The sequence below is a fragment of the Asterias amurensis genome, chromosome 3 (assembly GCF_032118995.1).
Source record: "Asterias amurensis chromosome 3, ASM3211899v1".
Taxonomy (NCBI): domain Eukaryota; kingdom Metazoa; phylum Echinodermata; class Asteroidea; order Forcipulatida; family Asteriidae; genus Asterias; species Asterias amurensis.
In genome coordinates, this window is record NC_092650.1 from 8,917,067 (window position 1) to 8,941,433 (window position 24,367).

General features: G+C 36.8%; 2 protein-coding genes across 4 annotated transcripts in view; one reads left to right on the forward strand and one right to left on the reverse strand.

The window, feature by feature from the left end:
• Positions 1-1,669: 1,669 nt before the first annotated feature.
• On the forward strand, positions 1,670-17,573 carry LOC139935348 (ER membrane protein complex subunit 8-like). Its single transcript, XM_071929886.1, has 5 exons — positions 1,670-1,936; positions 7,770-7,846; positions 9,821-9,890; positions 10,774-10,868; positions 12,383-17,573. Exons 1-5 carry the CDS (start codon positions 1,733-1,735, stop codon positions 12,534-12,536), a joined length of 600 nt encoding a protein of 199 aa, XP_071785987.1. The 5' UTR covers positions 1,670-1,732; the 3' UTR covers positions 12,537-17,573.
• The window catches only part of LOC139935347 (Y+L amino acid transporter 2-like), a 33,973-nt gene continuing 25,242 nt past the window's right edge, over positions 15,637-24,367 (reverse strand). For all 3 annotated transcript variants that reach the window (XM_071929883.1, XM_071929885.1, XM_071929884.1), the window contains exon 10: positions 15,637-23,456. In XM_071929883.1, the coding sequence (XP_071785984.1) occupies positions 23,395-23,456 (62 nt within the window). In that variant the 3' untranslated portion in view covers positions 15,637-23,394. The remainder of the gene's footprint in view (positions 23,457-24,367) is intronic.

Below are 24,367 nucleotides of genomic sequence, written 5' to 3' on the forward strand. Positions count from 1 at the left end.
CTGTGACCTTTCAGTTCAGCCCTTTCGGAAAGTTATATTGAAAGCAATTTATTAACTCCAATTACACCAAAACCCCGGGCTTGATCATGTTCAGATGAAATGTTCAGTTATGTGTCGATCAACTCAGTGGAAAACATCGTACAATGGGAGACTTTTCGAAAGCTCTACCACTAGAGGGCAGCAGACCTACCAGGTAAGGGTGCACAACTCCTATACCAAACAATGGTAAATGCTACAAATTCAAAAACACTCAAAAAATATTTAGAAGTCTCTCAACCTCTTGAAAACTAAATCAGATACATTGTCATACACTAAACTTCAGATTTCTTCTCAATTTTTTTGTAGGTCAGCATTTTGGAATTTTTGCTAATTACCCTAGAAGAAACACTCCCAAAACCTCATGCACACCGCTTGTTATCATAGGGGAACTCGTGTCCAGTACGTCCTGTTCCAGAACAGTGCGGTTTATGCTGGCATTGTGTTATGAAAAACAAAATACAGTTTGGCTAAATCTAAATACAAAATCAAAAACACGCAAAACACATGTTATTTGCTGTCAGTGACCGTCACTCATGCTTCTCCTATTCCTAAGTTGTTGACATTACCTGGTGAAGAGCGCCCTCTCTTGGTGAATGGCAGATAGTGTAAAGTTTCCCATTATTCTTCTTCTTTTATTTTTGTCCAAATACACACGTACACAAAAGTGTGAATTACGTTCATTGAAATAACTCCTGGATAACTGTCCGTATTATTCCCCTCTAAGGGGAGACCCCACTGGAACAAATTAGATGAAATACGATGACATAGTCAGCAATTTGTAATAGACTCTATAATAAGTTCGTAAAATTAAAGGTGGGATTAACAAAAAAGCGGAATGTAAGATTTGCTGATAATTAGATAAGTTTAAATATTTTACGTCGCAAATGAGTAGTGTTTTGTGCCCAAACAAATCCAGTAAATAATATTTTCGAAAACGCGATTTGCACGTGTCAAAGATACGTAATTTACTACTTGGCTAAGTAAATAATAATTGTCATACAGCTAATTTTCTGTTGCACACTTAGGTGATTCCCCATTTTTAATTGGGGGAGGGGGCACAAGATGTTTTCAAGAGCCAACATTTTTGAAACAAAAAAATCTTTTCCAAAAAGTCAACTGGATTAATTAAAAGCCCAGGTTAAATGAAGATAAAGCTTAATTTTCCGACATAATCCCGGATGAGAACCTGTTGACCTCCGGGTTTAGTCGAAGTTATTAATTTGCAATGATGGTTGATATAACAACTTGATTGACAAAGTTGTGTCATATTTGCATATTTTTTTTGTAGGCCTAATGCATTCGGTAAATAGCATAAGGGGTTCCATTGAAACCTTTCTAAAAGGAGTTTTGCTCTGTTAAATATAGCATTGCGGTGAATCACACAATAATTAAATTATTGGGCAGGATTTGGGACTTTCTGGCACCATGCTGACACGAAGTGAAAATTCATTTTGTGCATTACATTTTGAAAATTAAGATTATGAAGATAAATTTTAAAATGTTTCGCCCAACTTTTTGGAAATGTATTATAACATGGAGGAGAGAAAACTGAAGGGAGAAAATGCAGAGCGACCCAAATCTGGAACAGTGACTGTTGTGTGCATGCTGTGTGTGATATAGCACGCCCTCCTTTGGCGACAGGAGCACTATTATATCTGCAGCAGAAGCTCTTAATACACAAATTTTCAACAAAATGGCAGAAACAACGCTATCAAATCGTGCTTATTGCAAGCTTATAATGCATGCTGCAAAATATCCACATGCCTCCGTGAATGGTGTACTCCTTGCAGAAAAGAGGAAACTGAAAGAAAATAAAATCCTTCGATTTGTAGACTGTGTACCACTGTTTCATTTATCGTTGGGTTTAGTTCCCATGTTGGAGGTATCTCTTCTACAGGTAATGTGAATGGCATGTTGAAAACGATGTAAAGTTACCTATTTTCGACACTTTAGAAACATTATTAATTTCTACGGTCGGACTAAAGGAAAGGTTTCAGTATCTTGCCATATTTTTTGTCATTCGTTATGTCATTGTCAAAGAAGTACAATAGTATCTAGTTTACTCATATTTCTAATTAGCCCTACGGCCTAGCTAGGCCTATTCATTTCTTTTTCTAAAAATAATGTGGTGGCTGGAAACGGAAAGTACGTTTATGAAATGATATTGCCTTGGATCCATCCTACTGTACTAGCCCAATAAATTGGTCAAATCCACTCTGTGTCCTAGTTTCGATAATGTAACCCTCGGTCTCCCAACAGCGAAACCAGCATTGTAGTCTTTGTACCACTGATGTCCCAGGCCCTAGCCCACCTTGTTGAGCTGTAAATGGCTCCGCTTTTAACATCGGTCTCATCACTGTAATGATGGCGACATTGTTGAGACCGATGTTAAAAGCGGAGCCATTTACAGCTCAACAAGATGGGCTACCCTGGCCCTAGCCCCACTTGTGTTGCCAAGCCCAAGGCTAGCCTTGGCCACACAAGTGGGGCTACCTAGCCCAGGTTGGACTCCTCTGTTGCATGCAACTGACTGACGTCCTACCAGGGCTAGGGGCTACCCTGGCCCCAGAACCATTGATATCAATTTTTTTCGCTTTTTGTCTGCAATTTTTTATTGATATGATCGATCAATTGCTACAATTGAAGGAGCCCGACTAATTATGACAATCTGTATGCGAGCTTCGAGAACAACAAATTTAATGTGGTTGAGGGAGCCCGACTTGATTATAAGAACGTAAGCGCGCTTAAAAAGTGAGCAAGTTGTCAAGATCGTTTTTTTTACCCCAAACTTGTGATGTTTTCAAATCCAGGCGTAGGGCTATCTACAACATTAGTAGCATTAGATCGGTAAGTCTCATGATGCAGATAGTTGCAAAAAAAACTAGACATAATTGCATTTGTGCACAAATGCAGAGCTGTTTCGTTAATAACATTTTAAATTTGTTCAACTGAATTTGAAATTTATTCATTTTTTTACAGCAGTTATGAATAATCCAGGCTATTTAAAAAATTAATTTGGATTATACCATGTTCGGATAGCAATTTATGTGTTAAAGGTGCAAAAATAGAAAAAATCATAATAAATCGTGTGATGACGTAATCATGACGTCATTTCACAATTCACGAGAGCCAATATCTAACAATCTACAAAGTTTCAACAAAATCGCGTCATTACTTCGAGAGTTATACGACTTCAAAAAGTGCACATTTAATGCCGCGTCACGTGACCCCCGATGACGTCATTGATCTGAAACTTCACACATATGATGCCTAGCTGACAGTTAACATGTGTGTAAAATTTAAAGTGATTACAAAAAACTTCACCACAGACATCTTCTAAAAGTCAATTTTGAAGAGTTTTCAACCTGCCGCTAGAGGGCGCTGTTGCAATTTGTGACGTCATCAACCTGCCGCTAGAGGGCGCTGTTGCAATTTGTGACGTCATCAATATTTTTTTTGAACTGCCCACCCTTGCTAGACACTTGCGCCCTTGGAAAGCAACTTCATAACTTTAACCACTTTTGAGTTACAGGGCACTTCCGTTTTTGGCCCATTACAACCGGAAGTAGAGGTCATGTGAGGTCACGCACACGAAACAAAATGATCCTATGGGACTTTAACGTTCAGACCGATCATGTTATACAACATAGGCGTCCGGATGTTGCACCAATTTTCAAAGTTCAAAGTATAAGAACAAGTTGTTAATATTATACTTCGCGTTATATTGGTGTGCAATATGCATGCATAAAAACAACAGCCAATTTATTTGCAAAAATAAATACAAAAGCCTTGTAATGTTACCACACTATTCCCATCCAAGGCAACCAATTGCATCTCACGTTCAAGAAGGGAAGCAATAATTTAAACGTGATAGAAGGTAATAAACATGTTTTATACTATAAAATAATAAATTCGTAGAGTTTCTTTGGTTTATGGAATAATAGCTGATTGTTATATTTTCTTACCGACACCAAGAAGAATGATTTGAAAAATTTCAGTGTTTTGTACTTTTAATTTTTGTTTTATGTGTCCTACTTTTGGCACATGTTTTATCAGGAATACAAACTGGAAATAGGACGCAAAGCCATAGGTCATAGAAATACAAAGAATCAAGTACGTTGTGTTTGAGAACAGGTTCGCCCTATGTGTTTATGTAATGACTGCAAAATGCACCACATAAAATAGCACATTGCATTATAAAGGGGTTTGTTATGACTACATGATAATTTACATTAATTACTAGGGCAAAATCATTATTAATTTAATAACAGCAAAACTATATAGACCTAATTATAAAAGGGTGAATACAAGTAAAATGAAAGATTAAAGACGAATTGATAAAAGACCAACGGCAAAAACTTTATTATTATAAAGGAAAAAAAAAAAAAAAAAAAAAAAAAAATACCATAATATAATGAACAGCGCCCTCTGTATATTGGAAGGCGTTTCATTATACTGAATGCATCGAAGTTCACATTAAATTGTCAGGCACATTTGTGTCAGCCTGAAAACTACTAAATAGAGGTTTCACCTCCTTAATTAAATAAAACTGATGTGTATGAAATAATGTGTGAACACCTTCATGTCGTCTTTTTTGTGTTCTTGCAATGGGGATGACCAAATGTTATTTTGCATTTTACCTCTATGACACCCGAACTAAAAGGGGTGTGTTCATGTTGGAGTACGGACTACCATTTTTGAACGCAGTATCATAATCTTTAAGGGTTGGGTGGTTATTAAATGGCATGCATTAATTAATCTACATATTATTTCGCTTTAAGTTTGATGGCTGCGTCTAACAAGAAAAAAAAAAAACACTTGACTAAAGTGCATGCAAGATATGCTATGCGCGTTTGGTGCTTAATAGAACAAATACATTAATTTGTTTACATTAGATGATTTTTAAAAAGCAAATCTTGTAATCTTTGCACCTTTTTGTATTCGAGTTGAGTTGGTAAACTAATTTGTCTAGCCAGCTGGGGATTTCCCCTTTTCCCTCTCATGTTTTTTTTATTTTATACAAAAACAACGTACTTCGATGGGCCCTTCAGTCACATAGCCCTGCCGAAACGCCCCAAAAGGTGTTTATTTTTCGGGTCCAATGGCGGCACTTGGTACCAGGCTTGTAGTAACACAGCTTAAACTTTGTGTTTTCAAAGTTTTCATTTACAAAAGGTCGATTCCCTAACAACCATTGTACCACACACCATTTTGTTTCGAATGTTGTAAAACAAACATTGACTGTTTTTACTCGTGCTGTGGTTATAACTAAAAACGTCGAGATGATGCTCGGCGCGTTCTTTTTTTTTAAAGAGAATAAAATGTTTTTGAGTTAACGGAATAGCACTTCGAATTAACTCAGTCACTCGAGGGAACGAAACAATATAATGACGGAACGACATATTGTTGTTATTTTACCCTTCATTTTGTTCTTACCTGTCCCTTTATGGGGGCTCTGTACTAACTCTTCGATAAGATGGTCATACTTACAATAAGTTATTACCCATTCTGAAATTGGTACCAGTTACTGCCAGCTCCATCAACTTCGTGAATCAAACATTCATGCCTGGCAATAACAACTCAACTTTTACAGTTCATAAGATCAAGCAGGGCGTGTAGCATCATTTTGGAGTACGCGGGAGAACCACACATGATCATGATTAAGAATGTGCATGAGGATATTACCTGTGTACAAAATGCAACTACATACGGAATACACGCAATCGGGTGTGTGTACAAGGACACGGCATGGTATTTGTGTACAAATGATTACGCACATTGGCATGGCATTGACTGCGTGTACAAATGATTACGCACATTGGCATGGCATTGTACTTCGTGTACAAATGATTACGCACATTGCCATGGCAATATGTGCGTGAGGCTATGGCACGCAACCTTACTGCATTGCACAAATAAATAGCAGTTTCGTCAATAACATTTCAAGTTTCTCATTTTAGTTTTGAATTTGTTGTGTATTCAAAGCAATTTTCGTGTACAAATGATTACGCACATTGGCATGGCAATGTGTGCGTGAGGCTATGGCACGCAACCTTACTGCATTGCACAAATAAATAGCAGTTTCGTCAATAACATTTCAAGTTTCTCATTTGAGTTTTAAATTGGTTGGGTATTCAAAGCAATTTGCCCAAAGTGGCATAAATAAAGAAATAATTTGGATTATACCATGTTCAGATAGCAATTGATGTGTTAAAGGTGTAAAAATTGAAAAAATCATTAAAAATCATGTGGTGACGTCATCATGACGTCATTCCACAATTCACGAGAACTTGCCAATATCTAACAATCTACATAGTTTCAACATAATGGCGTCATTACTTTGAGAGTTATACGACTTCAAAAAGTGCACCTTTAATACCGCGTCACGTGACTCCCGATGACGTTATTGATCTGAAACTTCACACATATGATGCCTGCCGGACAGTAAACGTGTGTGTAAAATTTAAAGTGATTACAAAAAACTTCGCCACAGACATTTTCAAAAAGTCCATTTTGAAGAAATTTCAACCGGCCACTAGAGGGTGCTGTTGCAATTTATGACGTCATTAATACTGTTTTTGAATTGCCCACCCTTGCTAGACACTTTTATCGCGGAGAAAAAATTTCGTAACTTATACCACTTTTGAGTTACAGGGCACTTTCGTTTTTGGCCCGTTTCGACCGGAAGTAGAGGTCATGTGAGGTCACGCACACAAAATAAAATGCAGACCTAATTTATTCCTACCCAATCCCGTTAACAGAAATCTACGGTCTCTTGTGGTTCATTTGATATAGATTTTCAAAGATTTAAATAAAACACCTTTAAGATGACGTCACGTGACCGGTGATGACGTCATCATGACGAATTTTGTTTAGGACCCTCCTTGCACCAATGCCCTTCATCACTGAAAGTTTCATTGCAATTGCTCTTTAGGCACCATGCAAAAGAATGCGAGTACTGAATAATCCTGAAACAACCAAATAAAAAACCGAACAAAAACAATAGCTTTTTCGCTGCGCTTCGCTACGAAACAGCTAAAAAGCGAAACATATTTGTATCAATTGGTACTGGGGGCTGGGGCCAAGGGTACGGAGTGGATTGGACCAATGGCTACCTCAATCCTACTTCTAGAAACTATACATGCCTCTACATTGACTTGGTACCATTTTGAAGTGTTTAAATAAGTATTTCTTTAAGAGCAGATATAAACATTAATAGTAAACTTGGGGGTACAACCATGGGTAAAAACTCAAAGCCACCACTCCGTCAAAAGAGTTTTTACCCGTAGTTGTACCCACAAGTTTACTATTAATATTTATATTTATAGTTGCTCTTATTCTCCACACCATGCAAAGCTTCAAACACGATTTAATGATTTCTTTAATGGATTCAAGGACAAATTACCTTGCCCTCTTCTTGAAGTTGAATTGGTTCATTGGGCCTTCATCTGACCAGCTTGACTACAGTTTACAAAGATTAATTACATCAACAATAATTGATATGATCAGCTCTGTAGTGTAAACACATTAATAGTTACATCTCCCATTCTCCCTTGCCTATATTTACAATAACAGTAAGAAACTTGGGGTTTTATTATCATATTTGTGTCAATCATTTGAGCTACAGTTCAAGCAAGCCCTCGCTTTGTTAGAATAGAAGAGAATGAATGACATACTTTAAATTGTACATTTTTATTTTGATGATAAACTTTACTCTATTTTACTTTCAGATTGATTCACATTGTCAAGCAAATGGTTTGGTAATAGCTGGTTATTATCATGCAAATGAGCATCTTAAAGACTCTAAGTAAGTCAGATTTTAATCTTGTTCTTTCTTATTAGTCTTGTGATGGCTAAGAGGGCTCTGAGTTGTTTGAATTTTGGCTGCTTTTAATTCATGTGATGACATTTCGGTACTTTTGGCAATTCTAGTTCTACAAAAATGTAACATTGTCAAACTCATAGATCACAGTTATCAGAAGTAATGTTTATGCATGATTTGTGCACATATTATATCAAATCAATCATGTAAGTCTCTGATAACATAAGGTCATTATAGCTTGATCCCCTTGAAGTAGCCTGAACATCTGACGTCACCCTTCCAAGCTCGTGAGTAACACCAGAGACCTGCCTCTAGACGCCGTGTACTTTCACCTTTGACCTACATTCATTCCACATAGAGATTCGCAGTTAAATTCTATGGCGGACATGAAAGGAGTGTACTGTTTGGCCACCTATGGAAAGCTCAAGTCACCGCACATTTCATATCAGTGTATCCAATGTAATCACTGGATCGTTGTAGCAGGTACCTGTCTTTATCCTTGCGGATAAAGACAGGGGCCCAGTCTACCCTTGAAGCTGCTTACAGCACTTTGTCATTTGTTCGAACTGCCTCTAGCTACCGGGCAATCTCGGTGGTCTAGTTGGTATGACACTGCTCTAGAATTACAAAGGTCGTGGGTTCGAATCCCACCCGAGTAAAAATGCCTGTGAATTTTTTTTTTTTTTCACAGGACTCGGGAAAGTACTGAGTATACAGTGCTACATACATTGGTGTATGGGTAAAACCAACATTAATATTCTTTATCCCCGATGCAAATTTAACATCTATTAAATCGTTTGCAGTACCCGCTGCTAAAACATAGGATTCGAACTGCCTCTAGCTACCGGGCAATCTCGGTGGTCTAGTTGGTAAGACACTGCTCTAGAATTGCAAAGGTCGTGGGTTCGAATCCCACCCGAGTAAAAATGCCTGTGAATTTTTTTTTTTTTTCACAGGACTCGGGAAAGTACTGAGTATACAGTGCTACATACATTGGTGTATGGGTAAAACCAACATTAATATTCTTTATCCCCGATGCAAATTTAACATCTATTAAATCGTTTGCAGTACCCGCTGCTAAAACATAGGATTCGAACTGCCTCTAGCTACCGGGCAATCTCGGTGGTCTAGTTGGTAAGACACTGCTCTAGAATTGCAAAGGTCGTGGGTTCGAATCCCACCCGAGTAAAAATGCCTGTGAATTTTTTTTTTTTTTCACAGGACTCGGGAAAGTACTGAGTATACAGTGCTACACACATCGGTGTATGGGTAAAACCAACATTAATATTTGATGATGTGTTTCCCAATGAGCTGGGCCCAACTTGTGCCGACAGGCCTTGTGAATTGGAACTCTGGAGATTTAGACAGAGTATGGGTTTCTTTTTGATGGATTGAAAAAGGTTTGGTTGTATCCTTGACAACCAACAACCAAGAGGTATTCCTGGTCGGGCTTGATTTAATAAACACCAAGATTCATCTTCTGAAGTGTCATCAAAGACACCACAGTGATTAGTATTGAGACATTACCCTTTGCTTAGCAATTAAGAGTGATGTACGTCTTTTAAAAGATCAGTCTTAAGCTCTTTGTGAATTGTAGCACAGGTTATGGTGAGTCTCATTGATTTGGTTTGCAGTATTACCATGTGTGTATCTACTTGCCAGGTAAAGTTTGTTCTTAGAGAATTGTCTTGCTATATTCTATTGCCATGGAGTAGATAATCGGGGGTTCGGGAGACTTCTTAGTTCTGAAAAGAACTGTCCTGCTTTTAACTATTACCAGAGCAGATGGTAAAGAAAATAGACTTGGACTACTACTTTAGCTTACAGGATCGTAATTTATTCAGTTGTCTTGGATTGACCTCAATGTGTACCTTTGATTGTATACAGAATTGTATATGCATTGCTAGTGTGTATCATTAACAGATTGATTGTTATGGTTGTATATTTGTCTATTAATAGCCCAAGTCCAATAGCTCTGAAGATAGCTGATAAAGTATATGACAACTGCAATGAAGCATGCTTATTTATGGTAAGTGTATTTTCACACATTGTAGCAGAATGTAATCACACAGTGAAATAGGACTACATGCATTCCATTTCAATAGGCGAAGGTGAGTGAAATGGAAAAGCCAGATTTCACCACGTGATTATGTTCTGCAACACTGCATGAAGGAAATGCATTCAGTATTTGTTTAACACTAACAGAGATCATTTGTTAAATAAACACAAATGGCACTGAAACTTGTCAACTCTGAAAATTCTTAAAATTAGGGATATGACCCTATGTGAACACCAATGTTGGCCGCCGTGAGACAACCTTGTTTTTTTTAGATTAAGGAGCGGGATTGATTATATTTGAAACAGCAGTGGGAAGCTTCGCCTCAAATTTAGGAGCGTCACACATCACCAATAAATAAAAGGCAAAACAAAGCAGGCAAGTATGTGCGTCTGAGGATATGAAGGTTGTGGCTGGTCCCTACTCAACCTGTACCACTAAGTGGTGTTTGAAGCTTTTCATGGTGTAGAAAACAAGAAATAACTAAAGAAATAGTAAACTTGTGGGTACAACCACATCTTAAATCCAGTTTGAGAGAGTGTTGACTTTAAAAAGAGCTGGTGTGGTCTCCATACCACACCGGTAATTTTTCAAGCATAATGCCATTCATTTAATACATCTGTGAATAATGTGAACTCGATATCACTTCAGCAATTGTCTTGAGCAATATTCTGCTGGAGAGCTAAACTGGGCCCAATTTCATGGCTCTGTTTACCACGGATTTCTGCGCTTACATATCATAGAATTGTGTGCTACAAGGGTTCCGTAAGAGCAGAATTCTGTGGTAAGCAGAGCCATGAAACTGGGCCTTGATCTGTTTGAAATGATTGCCCTTTGTGACTTTATTGGTTTGCAGATTGACAACACTAAGATGATTATTGATTGTGACCAGTGTGTTCTTAAACACTACACTGTACAAGACAACAAATGGAAATTGAAGTCATCCAATTCGTAAGTTACACTTCAGAGTTGATAGTTTGTGTAGTCACTCTTGACTCCACAATAAGGCCATACACTTTTCCACGTAAGAGACCTGATGTGCATATTGATCAATGATTGTGCAGTTGGTTTGATATATTGGTATCTTACTTCGCCTTCCACCTCTAGGACCCTGGTTCGAATCCCAGCACTATGTGGACTTTGTTTGAGTCCCTATCTAAAATCAAAAACTGTAACTTCCATCTTCGTCTTCTCTTTATGGGGTTCTTGGCTCCACATCAGAATTTATAAATGAAATGAAATCATGTTCCCATGTTACAAACCTTGGTAGAAATTGTTTCAGTGAACTAAGCTAATTAATGATCAAATTCAACCTGTTTGAATGACTTGAGTCATGAAGCAAAGTCACGTCAATGCAACGGATAATGACATTTACTTTCAATATTGTAGCCCAACATAATGCCAAAAGGCCTGATCTCATTTTACATGGGAATGTGCAAATTGTAATAATTGCATCAATTGAATGCCAAACTTGGTTACCATTGCTTCCAGTTGATAATATTAGACCATTAGACAATTTAATGTCATGTTGCAGTGCACTATTGTGAAGCTGAGTCTCTGAATGAGTCAATTACCAAAAGAAGTCAATAGTTGCATGCTATTCCTAAGACATGTCTTAGTTTGGCATTATGGACTATTAAAGGAACACGTTGCCTTGGATCGGTCGAGTTGGTCTTTAAAAAGCGTTTTTTGACCGTTTATTATAAAATGCATATGGTTAGAAAGGTGATGTAAAAGTAGAATACAATGATCTACACAAATATGCCTCGATGTTGCGTGGTTTTCTTTTTACCTCGTCCAAAAACACGGTCGGCCATTTATGGGAGTCAAAATTTTGACCCCCATAAATGGCCGACCGTGATAGTTCGCGATGTAAAAAGAAAACCGTGCAATTTTGAGAGATACTTGTGTGGATCATTATATTCTACTTTTAAAACATCTTTCTAACCATATACATTTCATAACAAACGGTTTCAAACGCTTTTTATAGACCAACTCGTCTGATCCAAGGCAACGTGTTCCTGTAAGGCCCGGTCACACAGGCCTGATAACGAGAAAAATCGAGAACGATAAAAATGCAAGCATTTGATTGGTTGAATTGCTCCACGCAGAATACGCCCACACCACACTTATTCAACCAATCGAGGATTCGAGGGCGTGCATTTTTATTGTTCTTGTTTTCGTTCTCGTTAATATCAGGGCCTGTGTGACCGGCCCTTTATAGCATTGGTTTCAGAAAGAGTGCATGGTTATTCTATGTTCTTAAGTCAAGATAGCATAATATAAAATGTATACAGACTCCCTTGCAGAAGATACCACTAAACCACTGCACAGCATTACAGGTAGTCCAAATTGCTGTATTGTGCCCAAATCGCCACTAGGTAGCCTGTGTGATGCCTCTACACAGTACATTATTGGATGTAGGGTTTTAATGTTTTAAAATGTTGTTTTTGATGTTTGTACAGACCTCTGCTGAGTGATAATTGTCTGACGATTGCAGGGGACCTCCTCAAGGACAAAGTGTACCAGGATTTAATCGACTTTGACAGCCATTTAGATGATATAACTAAGGAATGGTTGAATCCGGAACTCAATAGCCATCTAAATACATGTACGTAGTCTCCAGTAATCAATCAAGGATTTACATATAAAAATTAAAATAATAACAATAGTGGTTGCTTATTACTCAGGTCTGTCACACAGTGACGCTCAAGGTGTTTCAACATTATAACCCCTGGTCACTGGGCCTTAAAACTGGGGAGTTTACAGGCTGTGCCGCCAAATGTAGCGCACTGAGCTAATCAATCGCAAGAACCAACTCTGATCTCAGTCTCACAGGTACCCATTTATCTCTGGTGGAGAGAAGCTTATGGTTAAAGTGTCTTGCTCAAGGACACAAGTGTGTCCCGACTGGGATTTGAACCCACACTCTGCTGAACAGAAACACCAGAGCTTGAGTTTGATGCTCTTATCTATTCGGCCACGACACCCCCATATCAATTGGCAAGACAAACTCAGCTAAACTAAGCTAGACTGATTTTAGCTTGATAGGTTGGGATTTTGTTAACCAGGTTCAGGATGTTTGGGAAACATGTATCAAGTCTTCACTGTGAAGGTTTTGTGTTTGAGGCTGGATAGCAGCACATACATTCATCTGAATTCCAATTGAACCATTTTAAAATTGATGTTTAAAGACAATAGTGTAATATGATAGGCTTAGTCCCACATAACAGATACACCTTCCACAGATGATACCCTTTAAAAAAATGTCTGTGCAATTTTGTAGTTGATTAATCATCGGGGGTTGAGCTGACAGGGATGAGATTGTTCAGACTTGTGGCTTTATTCAGACTTTTTATGTCGGCCTAGTGAAGAAAATCAGACAATATTTTTGTTCCACAAATAAAGAAATCCTGCTCATTGGTCTACTTCTCTAGTGCTTTGGATACTGTTTCCAAAAGCTGCTTGAAATGTATAATCCCAGGGGTCACCAAACAATAGAAATGCCATCATTTCAACAGACCTTTGAATTTGTATCCAAGTTTCAGACTTTTTCTATTGCAATGACTCTCACCCGTGAGCTGACGACGATGGGGAGGATGAACAATTTTTGCCACACATTATTAATTGAATATTCTGTCTACTGACATGCATGTTTGTTTTGTCCTCGGCAATATCTTATGGCTGGTATTTTGCCTGATGCACTGTATATCAATCTTAGACTTATGGCCAGTTGATTGCTATTGCTATGTATTAATGTTGAGTGTTGATGTAATTGTATGTGGTTCTTCACTAATTTATGGAATATTTCCAAAAGCTGATTATTTTGTTACTATTAGGATATCGCAACACCAAAAAATTGTCTGAAATGTATGTTTTATTGCTTTTAAAAATGTTGCTGTTTATGCAAACCATCAGAAACATTGAAAACACCTGATTGAAATTGAAACCTTAAGAAAATAGAACATTAGGACAGTACTGTTCTTTGTTTGCAAGTTCGCTAGGAGGAAAAATATGGAAAATTTATAATGTGGCTGCATCCAATATGGAACTTGACCTTAGTTGTCCTCGTACATGGGATGGGATGGGATTCTATGATTATTTGTATTCAACTCAAGTGCATGGGAATAAATAATGTTTGAAAACAGAATGAAGGCAAGATTTTGAAACAAAGGATGGCATTATGATGTCCTGTTGGTTAAAGACGATACCTGTAAAAGCAGACATAACATTATCTGTAGATAATGTTATGGCTGCGTTTACTGTCTGTATAATGTGTCCTGTCCTAATAATGCATGTAATGCAGTACATACATCCGGCAATCAAATGATGCCTGGATATGGATACTCTCCATCAAGTTTCTAGCCTCTGCCAATCAATAAATGGTCAATTACGTAACAGAAGGAGAATCAAATGATGCCTGGATAACGATACTCTCCATCAAGTTTCTAGCCTCTGCCAATCAATAAATGGTCAATTACGTAACAGAAGGAGAATCAAATGATGCCTGGATAACGATACTCTCCATCAAGTTTCTAGCCTCTGCCAATCAATAAATGGTCAATTACGTAACAGAAGGAGAATCAAATGATGCCTGGATATGGATACTCTCCATCAAGATTACAAAATAGTGCAGCTCCTTTAATATGTTCCACACCCTTGAGAGATTATATTTACCCCATCACTTTAGGGAACTTCATTGGCTACCAATTAGAGAATGAATCCATTATAAGATTGCTCTTCTCGTTTTTAAATGCTTTAACAAAGCTACACCTCATTATATTACCACTTAACTGTCACATTACACTCCTCCATGATTTCTTCGGTCCACACTTGACATCACTCGCTTGAATGTTCCCCGAGCAAACAAAGTTTTAGATCAGAAGGCTTTCAGTGTGGCTGGGCCCATGATTAGGAACAATCTCCCAACTGCCATTAGGGAATCTAATACTCTGTCTGCTTTTCGTAAAGTCCTTAAGACTCACCTTTTTCCAAGTTACTTTCTTTCTAGTGAGCTATGATCTTAATGGAATAGCGCCTTATAAATTGTAATTGTTATGTTATCACTTGCATTAAGTCATCTGTATACATATCTAGGGATAATAATTTTGCACTACTGAGGGTTAGTTTCTTTTTAATTGGAACAAGTCATCGTTTTTAGCTTTGACTGGAAACCAAGTAAGAAAACAGTTTAAGACCAAAGGCTCTATACGAATATCAGATTTAAAGGCAATTTAAAAGGAGATCATAGCATGCAAAATTTAAGAATTCTAACCCAGTTACTGCATGGATTGGCCATTACACCACAATATAATGACAACTCCCATTTATGATACGAGGGCCAGTGATTGTCCATACAGTAACTGGGTTAGAGTTCATTATTCTATGTTGCCATTTGGATTCAGAAACTTAGCTTTAAATTGATTATAAGACAATCGGCTTGTATTGGGGATTGTTGGCTTGGTAACCTCTTATTGATGTATCACTTAAAAACACCTGTTATTGTATACAACCATGATACAACTGAGTTTCACTAATTTATACCAGCTCTCAATTGTACTTCTGTTTTTTGCATATCCAATAAATATATCTAAAAAAGAAAATGAATGGATAAAATACTAAGAGTACATGTTATTCACTTTTTACTGACATGATGTCAATTATACGCAACAAATTCACAATACATTGTAGCTCTCAAACACAACACACATTATTTATAAGAATGAAACGACAAAACCTTTATTCAGAATCAATCAAAATTCATTTTTACAAACAAACCATCTCTGATCATAATGTGGCACTCAGATGGACAATATTCTGCCATAATTAAAGACACAAAATAATGATTAAGAATTGTGAACAGAAAACAAACTTTGTACAAGAGGTTTAGTCAAGGCCACTGCACATGAAATATATGCACCATGTAATTTGAAAAGATATCATAGTTGATTAACAAGGCAAAATGCATAGTATTTTATACAATCAAGGTATAACTATTCACTGGAACCTTGGGTTACCAAGCACATTGTTGCAATGTGTGAAGGAAACAAAATAGCACACTTTAAAGGAACACGTTGCCTTGGATCGGACAAGTTGGTCTATGAAAAGTGTTTGAAACTGTTATTTATAAAATGTTTATGGTTAGAAAGATGTTTGAAAAGTAGAATAGTAGAATATAATGATCCAGATTTAGTGCGCTTTATAAATTCTGTATTATTATTACTATTATTATCCACACAAGTATCACTCAAAATAACTTTTATTTTACGTCGCGAACTAACACGGTTGGCCATTTATGGGAGTCAAAGTTTTGACTCCCATAAATTGCCGACGGTGTTTGTGGACGAGGTAAAACGAAAACCACGCGTAGATCATTGTATTCTACTTTTACAACATCTTTCTAACCATATCGATTTTATAACAAACGGTTACAGGACGCTTTTTAAAGACCAACTCAACCGATCCAAGGCAACGTGTTCCTTAAACAGGGTTCACAGTGTGAATACGCACATCAGTCTGTTGAGAATATACACTGGCCATAACCCATTGATCTCTTTAACAGTGATATATATTTAATAAGAGGACAACTTGCACATCAATTTAAAAGGCTGGAACTATAGGTTTTCTCGGTCAAATTCGGCAAATAAGCAGGCAATTTCATTTTCATGCGTTCTAATTAAAGCAGTTTTGCCTCACCAGTTGTGACTGCGTTTCAAATTCAGAATTCGGCCATTCAATTTCGGTTGAGTCAAGTCAAATTCCTTCAGCACTAGTTTCAATTTAGCGTCATCGTTCTTTTTCGTTACACACACGCCTCAAGAAGCGTCTGCGAATTTGAATGCTGCTTTGACTGTTAAATTGAAAGATTATTTGTTTAAATCGAATGACGCAACATTACATTTGACGAATCATAAAACGAAATTGAATAACCCTTTTCAGTATCATTCAATTTCGTGCAAAACAACAGCTTGGTGGTTAAATTGGCTGCTCATTTATCAAAATTGGCCATGAAAACCTATACTTCAGTATTCCTCAATGTGATGACAGGTTAGGTAGCTACATGACTGACTACCACATATAAAAGTATTGTAGATATAGCTTGGTTCAAATAGATTAATCTCTCAATAGCTGAATACTGGATTAACAAATAATGTGCTTCGTTATAACCTTATCTGCATCCAGTACTGTTTACTAAGCGTGTCGGAATGTCAATGGAAAAGGTACAAGCTATCCCAAACTACATCCAATGCCAATGTTTTTAGAGTGCTGTACTACAGTGTGCAATGAAAACAAAACCAGCAACTGCAAACTATAAAGCCCGGTTCATACTTCCTGCGAATGCTATGCAAATTTGACGCTAATTTGACGTCACAACCCTCCCTCGCAGCGATATTCACAAGTGAGTTGAGCAGAGTTGAACTGCTGTGAATGATTCATTGCGAATTTGTAACATCAACTTTCGCATTGCATTCGCAGGAAGTATGAACTTGGCTTTACACAATGTAAACACAGTGTGAATGAGGAGCAAAGTATATGAGTGTACACAATGTTACAAGTTTTTGAATTTACTAGAACCATGGTGGTAGAAATTAAACCTAAGCTTGTTACCATGTTGTTTGTTTATCAAAATAAAGATGATGTAAAACAACACTAATATTCACAATCTACTTATAACAGTATTTGAACCATCCCAGAAACATCTTTGTACTGAGCTTTTCTAAGGGAAACAACCCAAACTTGGAGTCACTGGGGCAAACCAATGATGAAACGATAGAGATAACAAAAGGTGCTGACCAGTTGAGAATTTTAACCTGTCTAAAAGCGAGAGTACAACCTGCTTCAAGTGGCATCATTGTTTATCAAATTCTTGTACACAAAATTTACATCCTGATCAATAGGTGTATAAAGGTCTCAAATTAATGGTAACACAATCTCTGAACATTTTATGCTCTTTACAAACACCAGAAAGCTTCTAGCTTTTACCTAAGCCAAACCTTGTTCATGCAAAATAACAGCCCTTTGTGTAAAAATGTGACAAACCAGTGCCTATCCTACACATTAGAAGCAAGTAAATTACCTTTTAAACAAACCTTTTGAAATATATGTAGAAGTTATAAACTTCATGTTAACAATGGAGTGGTATAAGAAGTTGCAAGAAAGACGCAAGATATTAATAGTTACAAAAAAGGCACATACAATTGGAATGCAACCATGCCGTCCTACTGTTCTTGAATTGCTAAATCTGTGACTATTTTAATTTGACTGTCCTTAGACTGTACACCTCAACACTTCCTTCAACTCTGCAACTTGCATTTTTACATCTATTAATTGCATGCACTATAAATCATTGTAAATAGGAATAATTTCCATCCAATTCTGACCAGATGGTATTTTTAATACCAAGATGTACAGTTTCTTAAAGCCATTATACACTTTCGGTACAGAAAAAAAAAAGTTTACAGATTTACAAATAATTTACAGGGTTTACAGAAGGTAATGGTGAAAGACTTCTCTTGAAATATTGTTCCATGAAATGCTTTACTTTTTGAGAAAACATTAAAACATTATAAATTCTCGTTAGCGAGAATTACAGATTTGTTTTAAACACATGTCATGACACGGCGAAACCAAGGGTGGGTTTTCCCGTTATTTTCTCCCGACTCCGATGACCGATTGAGCCTAAATTGTCACAGGTTTGTTATTTTATATACAAGTTGTGATACACGAAGTGTGGGACTTGGACAATACTGTTTACCGAAAGTGTATAATGGCTTTAATAGGCTTTCCACTTATTTTCACTGAATAGACCAAGGTGACGCACTTCAAAAAGTAAAATCACAAACATTTCAAACTTTTGATTCATTAATTCAAGGCATTTAAAATCTTAACATGAACCTACATTTTATATTTGTTTTAGAGAAATATATATGTACATATTCATATATATCTATATCAAATAACCATAAAAGGAAAATAAAGTGAAACGAGTATAGTAATGAAAACAAAATTAAAGGAGGCACACGTCTGTAAAATGTTTGTGACTATGTTGCCAAATATTTTTAAAACGTGGAAAGTTCAAAGCTTAGAAAGACTTTCCTTTAATCAAAGAGCCACAAATTGGTCATGAATAACAAAAAGTGCACTTCACAGTTAATATCATAAAGCTAAAATTGTAATAACTTGTGACAAATTTAAAGATAAAATAATAAAGATACAAGCAAGTCATGTTGCAAACAACCCAAATATCACCAAAGAATCACAAAGTCTTCTTAGTGGTTATTACTGCTGGTTTCCTTCCTCGGAACTACATCCAGCATTGATCCATTTCAATCTCAAAACAATGCCCAAAATAAATTTTTGGAAAAAAAAAACAGCCAAGGCTAGATTCTTGCCCACAAGTCAGGTTCTGCCAAAATCACAGAAAAACTAAGTAAAGTATTGCTCCATGTACTCACAACAAAATAATTGGTCAAGAACCCTTCAAAGAACTGATTTCTATGACCAGAGTTAACTTGAGTAACCTAAGGTTGACTTAAGTAAACTCGGGTAACTTGACAAAGTCGGGTTGATTTTAGTAAACTTGGGTTGACCAGAGTTTACCTCAAGCCAACTGGAGTTGACATGAGCACACTTGGATTGGCTGGCCATGTGCAGCAAGGTTTTCACCATTTGTGAGCAAGAACTTTTTTTAATTCAGATATAATATGAAATTGAAATTGTTGTTCTGTTTTGAAGACAACAACACAGATAAATTTAACAAAACAACAATCATCTTGTGAAAAAAAACTCAACAGATCTAAAAGGATAGATTCAAGCAACAAACACGTTTTATATTTCAGATAGTTTGCTACTTGCAAAGAGTAGAGAAAACACAACTAGTTTTCTTTGTTTTTAAATTAAGGTTATAAGTACAAAATCAAGTTCCTAAGCTTGTATACTCAGTTGACTGGTTCTCTGATGCATCAGAAGTTCTACAACAGCTACCCTGGTTACCAGCCTATATTGATTGTGTTTCAATTACTTGTCAACCTGTTTAAGCGACAACATGAAGTAGTTCTTCCCTTCTTCCTTATTTCAGTTCCGAGGTAGGTAGAGGCTTCACCTGCTACTTCATGGTTATATAAACCATGTAGTGCAGCCAACAAGGATTTTTCCTTACCCCATTGATTATTATAATTGAACAATTTTTACGCAAGAAAAAAAAAATGGATTCGACAGTTGATATGTACAATATCTATGTAAAAATATTGTTAAATAAATTTTTTTATGAGCAAACCAACCACTTTACCAAATTGTGTGTGCAATAACACCTTGGAGATGACCATAGCAACCTTCTGTACATTGCTTCATTTAAAACTGCCTGATTATAATGACTAACATTCGTACCCTCATTGGCAATGTTCGGGAGACATGAAAGATTACTCGGTTCATCATAACCTTTGTACAATAGCAGCCAGGATCTCTTCAGGTTTTTGTTTTTCATCATACTATTTAAAGCCATTGGACCCTTTCGGTACAGAAAAAAAAAAAAAGTTCACAGATTTACAAATAATTTACAGGGTTTACAGAAGGTAATGGTGAAAGATCTCTCTTAAAATATTAGTCCATGAAATGCTTTACTTTTTGAGAAAACGGTAAAACAATATAAATTCTCGTTAACGAGAACTACGGATTTGTTATAAACACATGTCATGACACGGCGAAACGCGCGAAAACAGGAGTGGGTTTTCCCGTTATTATCTCCCGACTCCGATGTCCGATTGAGCCTAAATTTCCACAGGTTTGTTATTTTATATAGAAGTTGTGATACACGAAGTGTGGGCCTTGGAAAATACTGTTTACCGAAAGGGTCCAATGGCTTTAATGTTATTAGATTGAAATTTTGAATAATTACTTAGTTATTTCATTAGAACCAGGAAGCAATTCTTTTTGTTCACTTGAAATATAATTTTTGTTATTTTAATGATGGGATTGTTTGCAAAATCAATGAGAATGGTTGAGTTTTTAGTATACTGGAGTCTCTATACCCTGTTGTCAACAAAGCCAAAAGCTGACCTGTATGACACTATTATGAATATATCTATACACTACATCAGTCATCAACATCTTTGTATTTACAATCTGATGAACTTTTGCAGAGGTATTTAAATGTACCTTTAACACATTAACCCTTAATTGCTACCTTTTAACAGTGGAAGCAACCTGATTATTTACACTATACATTCTCATTATTTAAGATTACATTTTCCCAGATTTCAAAATGGAAAATATTTTTTTGATTTTTTTTTTTTTCAATCAGTTCTGATTTCACATTATTCACATGAGCTGGATGATATAACTACTATATCTACAATAATCATGCCAAACAAGCAATAATACAGCACAAGTTAGTAGCATTATAACACATAATGAAATCCATTTAACATAATGGTCAAGCCTTACCAGGTCACAAAGGCTGAAGAAACAATGCACCATGTCTCTAGTCAGGACGCTCCCTACCTCTAATGAACAAATGAACATGCTCCTTTTAAAGCAGGAACAACTTATCAATTTTGTTCCAAATAGTATTGCAATTTTCTTAATAAGCAATTGTGAACTATTCTAAAATGATAAAAATGTTCATAAAAGTAGTGGAAGTGGAAAAGTACACGCAGTCATGAATTGTAGCTAGGAAGGCACACTAAGATCAATGAGAACATTAACATTACAGTGTTTTTATATTCCAACCTACTAGTGTGAATCAATGCATGATTATTGGATGTTACTTTACCTCATACATATTCATGACAGAGAGTTGAGTTCTCATTGGTCCAATCATCATCACGTGCCAGGTGTTAACTTTGCTAACTACCAAGCGCGCACGTGAGTATTCACGCAAGTGGTGAATGCGCATGACAAGTAATAGTTCCATGGGAGCTATTTTACTTGTCATGCGCACTACCATTGCGCGACGTCATCCCTGGGCGCTATTGATCGTGGCACCGTTTTGTATACACGCACGAACAGCGCTCTCTAAGCGACACCCAACACATGAACCAATTTATCACGTGCATTTTGTTTCACAGTATTCGTTTTCTCTTGCTCAAAACTCATGTTCCGGTAACTGAATATGTACGTGTATGAAGTATAGTAAAACAAATACAACATGGTTTATTTCGAGTGACTAGTCGATGAGCTCCCCTCGGTATTGGAAGTTGACAAACTAGTTCCCTCGGCTTCGCCTCAGGAACTAGTTTGTCAACTTCCAATACCTCGGGGAGCTTATATCGACTAGTCACTCGAAATAAACCATGTGATATTTGTACTACTGTATTCCCATCTTTAGAGGCACCACATTGATATCAAATCATTTGTTTAATGCACAACTATACAATGTTATGCCTACATACCTTATGGTTTACCTCAAAGCCAAAACCCACTTTGGTCAATAAAGATGGCGTATAGAGAAGCTAAATACCATGGAATATGTCTTATTGTTTTAATTGTTGTATGCGATCGACGGGCACTTTCGGTTGTTTACCTGAATGATGGATACATTATTCAAACACAAATTCACTCATTTTTACTACTTTATGTGGCAAACAAGATATTTGTAAACATCTCCTGACAAACGGTTCAAATAAGAGTTGAAATTAAAAAATACAGTGGCTAGGAACTGCAAAATACTTACTTGATACTATCAGCTGAATATGCAAGTACATGTTGTACATCCTTGGTGTAAGAATTCAATAGACCTTTATTACGGTGTGGTCATCTTGATTTTACTCCATTCCAACTCATAGTAACCATACTCAGACTGGGCCAAACAATAGTCTGGTGGCATGTTTACGCAATGGATGTTAGCATTCATTGCTGTTATGGAAACAGGGAACATGACCAAGATGGTGACAGCGTGATAAAGGTCTATACCAACAGATAGCCAGCCTTAAACATTACAAGAAAAAACACCTTATATAAAACTTTTTACATTGTTTTCAGTTTTCTACCGCACTAAAACTAGGAAAAATAAGCGGCTATCAGGTGATCAGCTAAAACGTTACATGCCTGTACATATGTGATTACTGTTATAATGCAGCTTGTCTAAGCTTGGGTGCTTTAACGGAAGATCGGTTCGTTTAAATTGTTTTGCACAGGAAAATTCTGAACTAGAATTTTTTTGTTTCAATAAATCTGAAATATAAACAAGTTCAACCTATGTTTTCCAATTAAAATGATTCTCCCAAACACCCAGCTTAGACTTTGTTTTAAACTGTTTTTATTGCATTAATTGTGCTGCTGTGAATGAGTTCAAAAAAACGAGATAACAAAAATAATGAAAGGATTTTCTTTCATATAGCATTTTGTTGCATTTTCCCTCAGAGATTAAATCCCAACTTGGTGTGTCTCCAGGCCTCTGATGATAAGCCGGATGGACTTAACGGCTATGTCTGACTTTGCAGCTTTGGCTTGATCATCAACCTTAGCCTTACAGGTGCCATTAATCTTCCTTTTCCTGTGGGACTATGATAAACACCTTCTGCAGGAAAACAGTGACTGTATCTGGAAAAACAAAGCAAAGCAGAAAGTTGATACATTATACCAAAGGTTGCTTATCAGAACTGTTTAACCACATAATGTAAGAAGACATTTCCAAAGACACAGGAGTGGCGGCCTGATGAACAAGCAGATGAATGATCTGTTTGTGTGCATAATACATCCTGAACACACACGTGGGACGAATTACGCAGATGTGGACAAGTTTAACCTATGTAGTGTGCGCTATACATGCACTCATGGACATGGTGTCAAGCTGCGTTGGTATGCTTAGTTTAGAATGGGACAAAAGGCGCTGGAATAAAAGATCAACATCACCGTTTCCTGGGATTGCAAAGTAATTCCATTTAATGTAATAATAATATCAAGACGCTTACAATATACATTTTTACAGAAAGATAGGTCATTGAAGTTCAGAAACTGAATTATGTAGCACCTTATAAGGGTTCACAAGGTGATATAAGGTCCAGCAAATAGACTGTGCAAGTCTCGCAATGATCCAACATTGAGTCCTATTAAGTATTAAACTGAGCAAGTTTGTTTCTTTCACACGTTAAAGCATGGTAACTACATGTGTAGGACCAAAATGGACCCAAAATGTTTGAACACGCACTAGACTTGTACAGTCTATTAGTCACGACTAGTCATATAGTTGTGAACATTTATGAGATGGTAAGTTATCCACTGTCGCTAGTCATAGTACTTGCTATCATCTTCAAGTACGCACTAATCCTCCAATCAGATTCACAGAATGGAGTGGTGATAAAAACCTATATTGCACGGCTAATATCTAATATCACTACCATGCATATTTTGTGTTCTATGTCACGTGCCAAGTTTGCTTGAAGATAAATACATTATCACACGTGCGACCGTGGAAAAACGGAAAATAAAGCGCGTCTGCGTCCCATATCCAA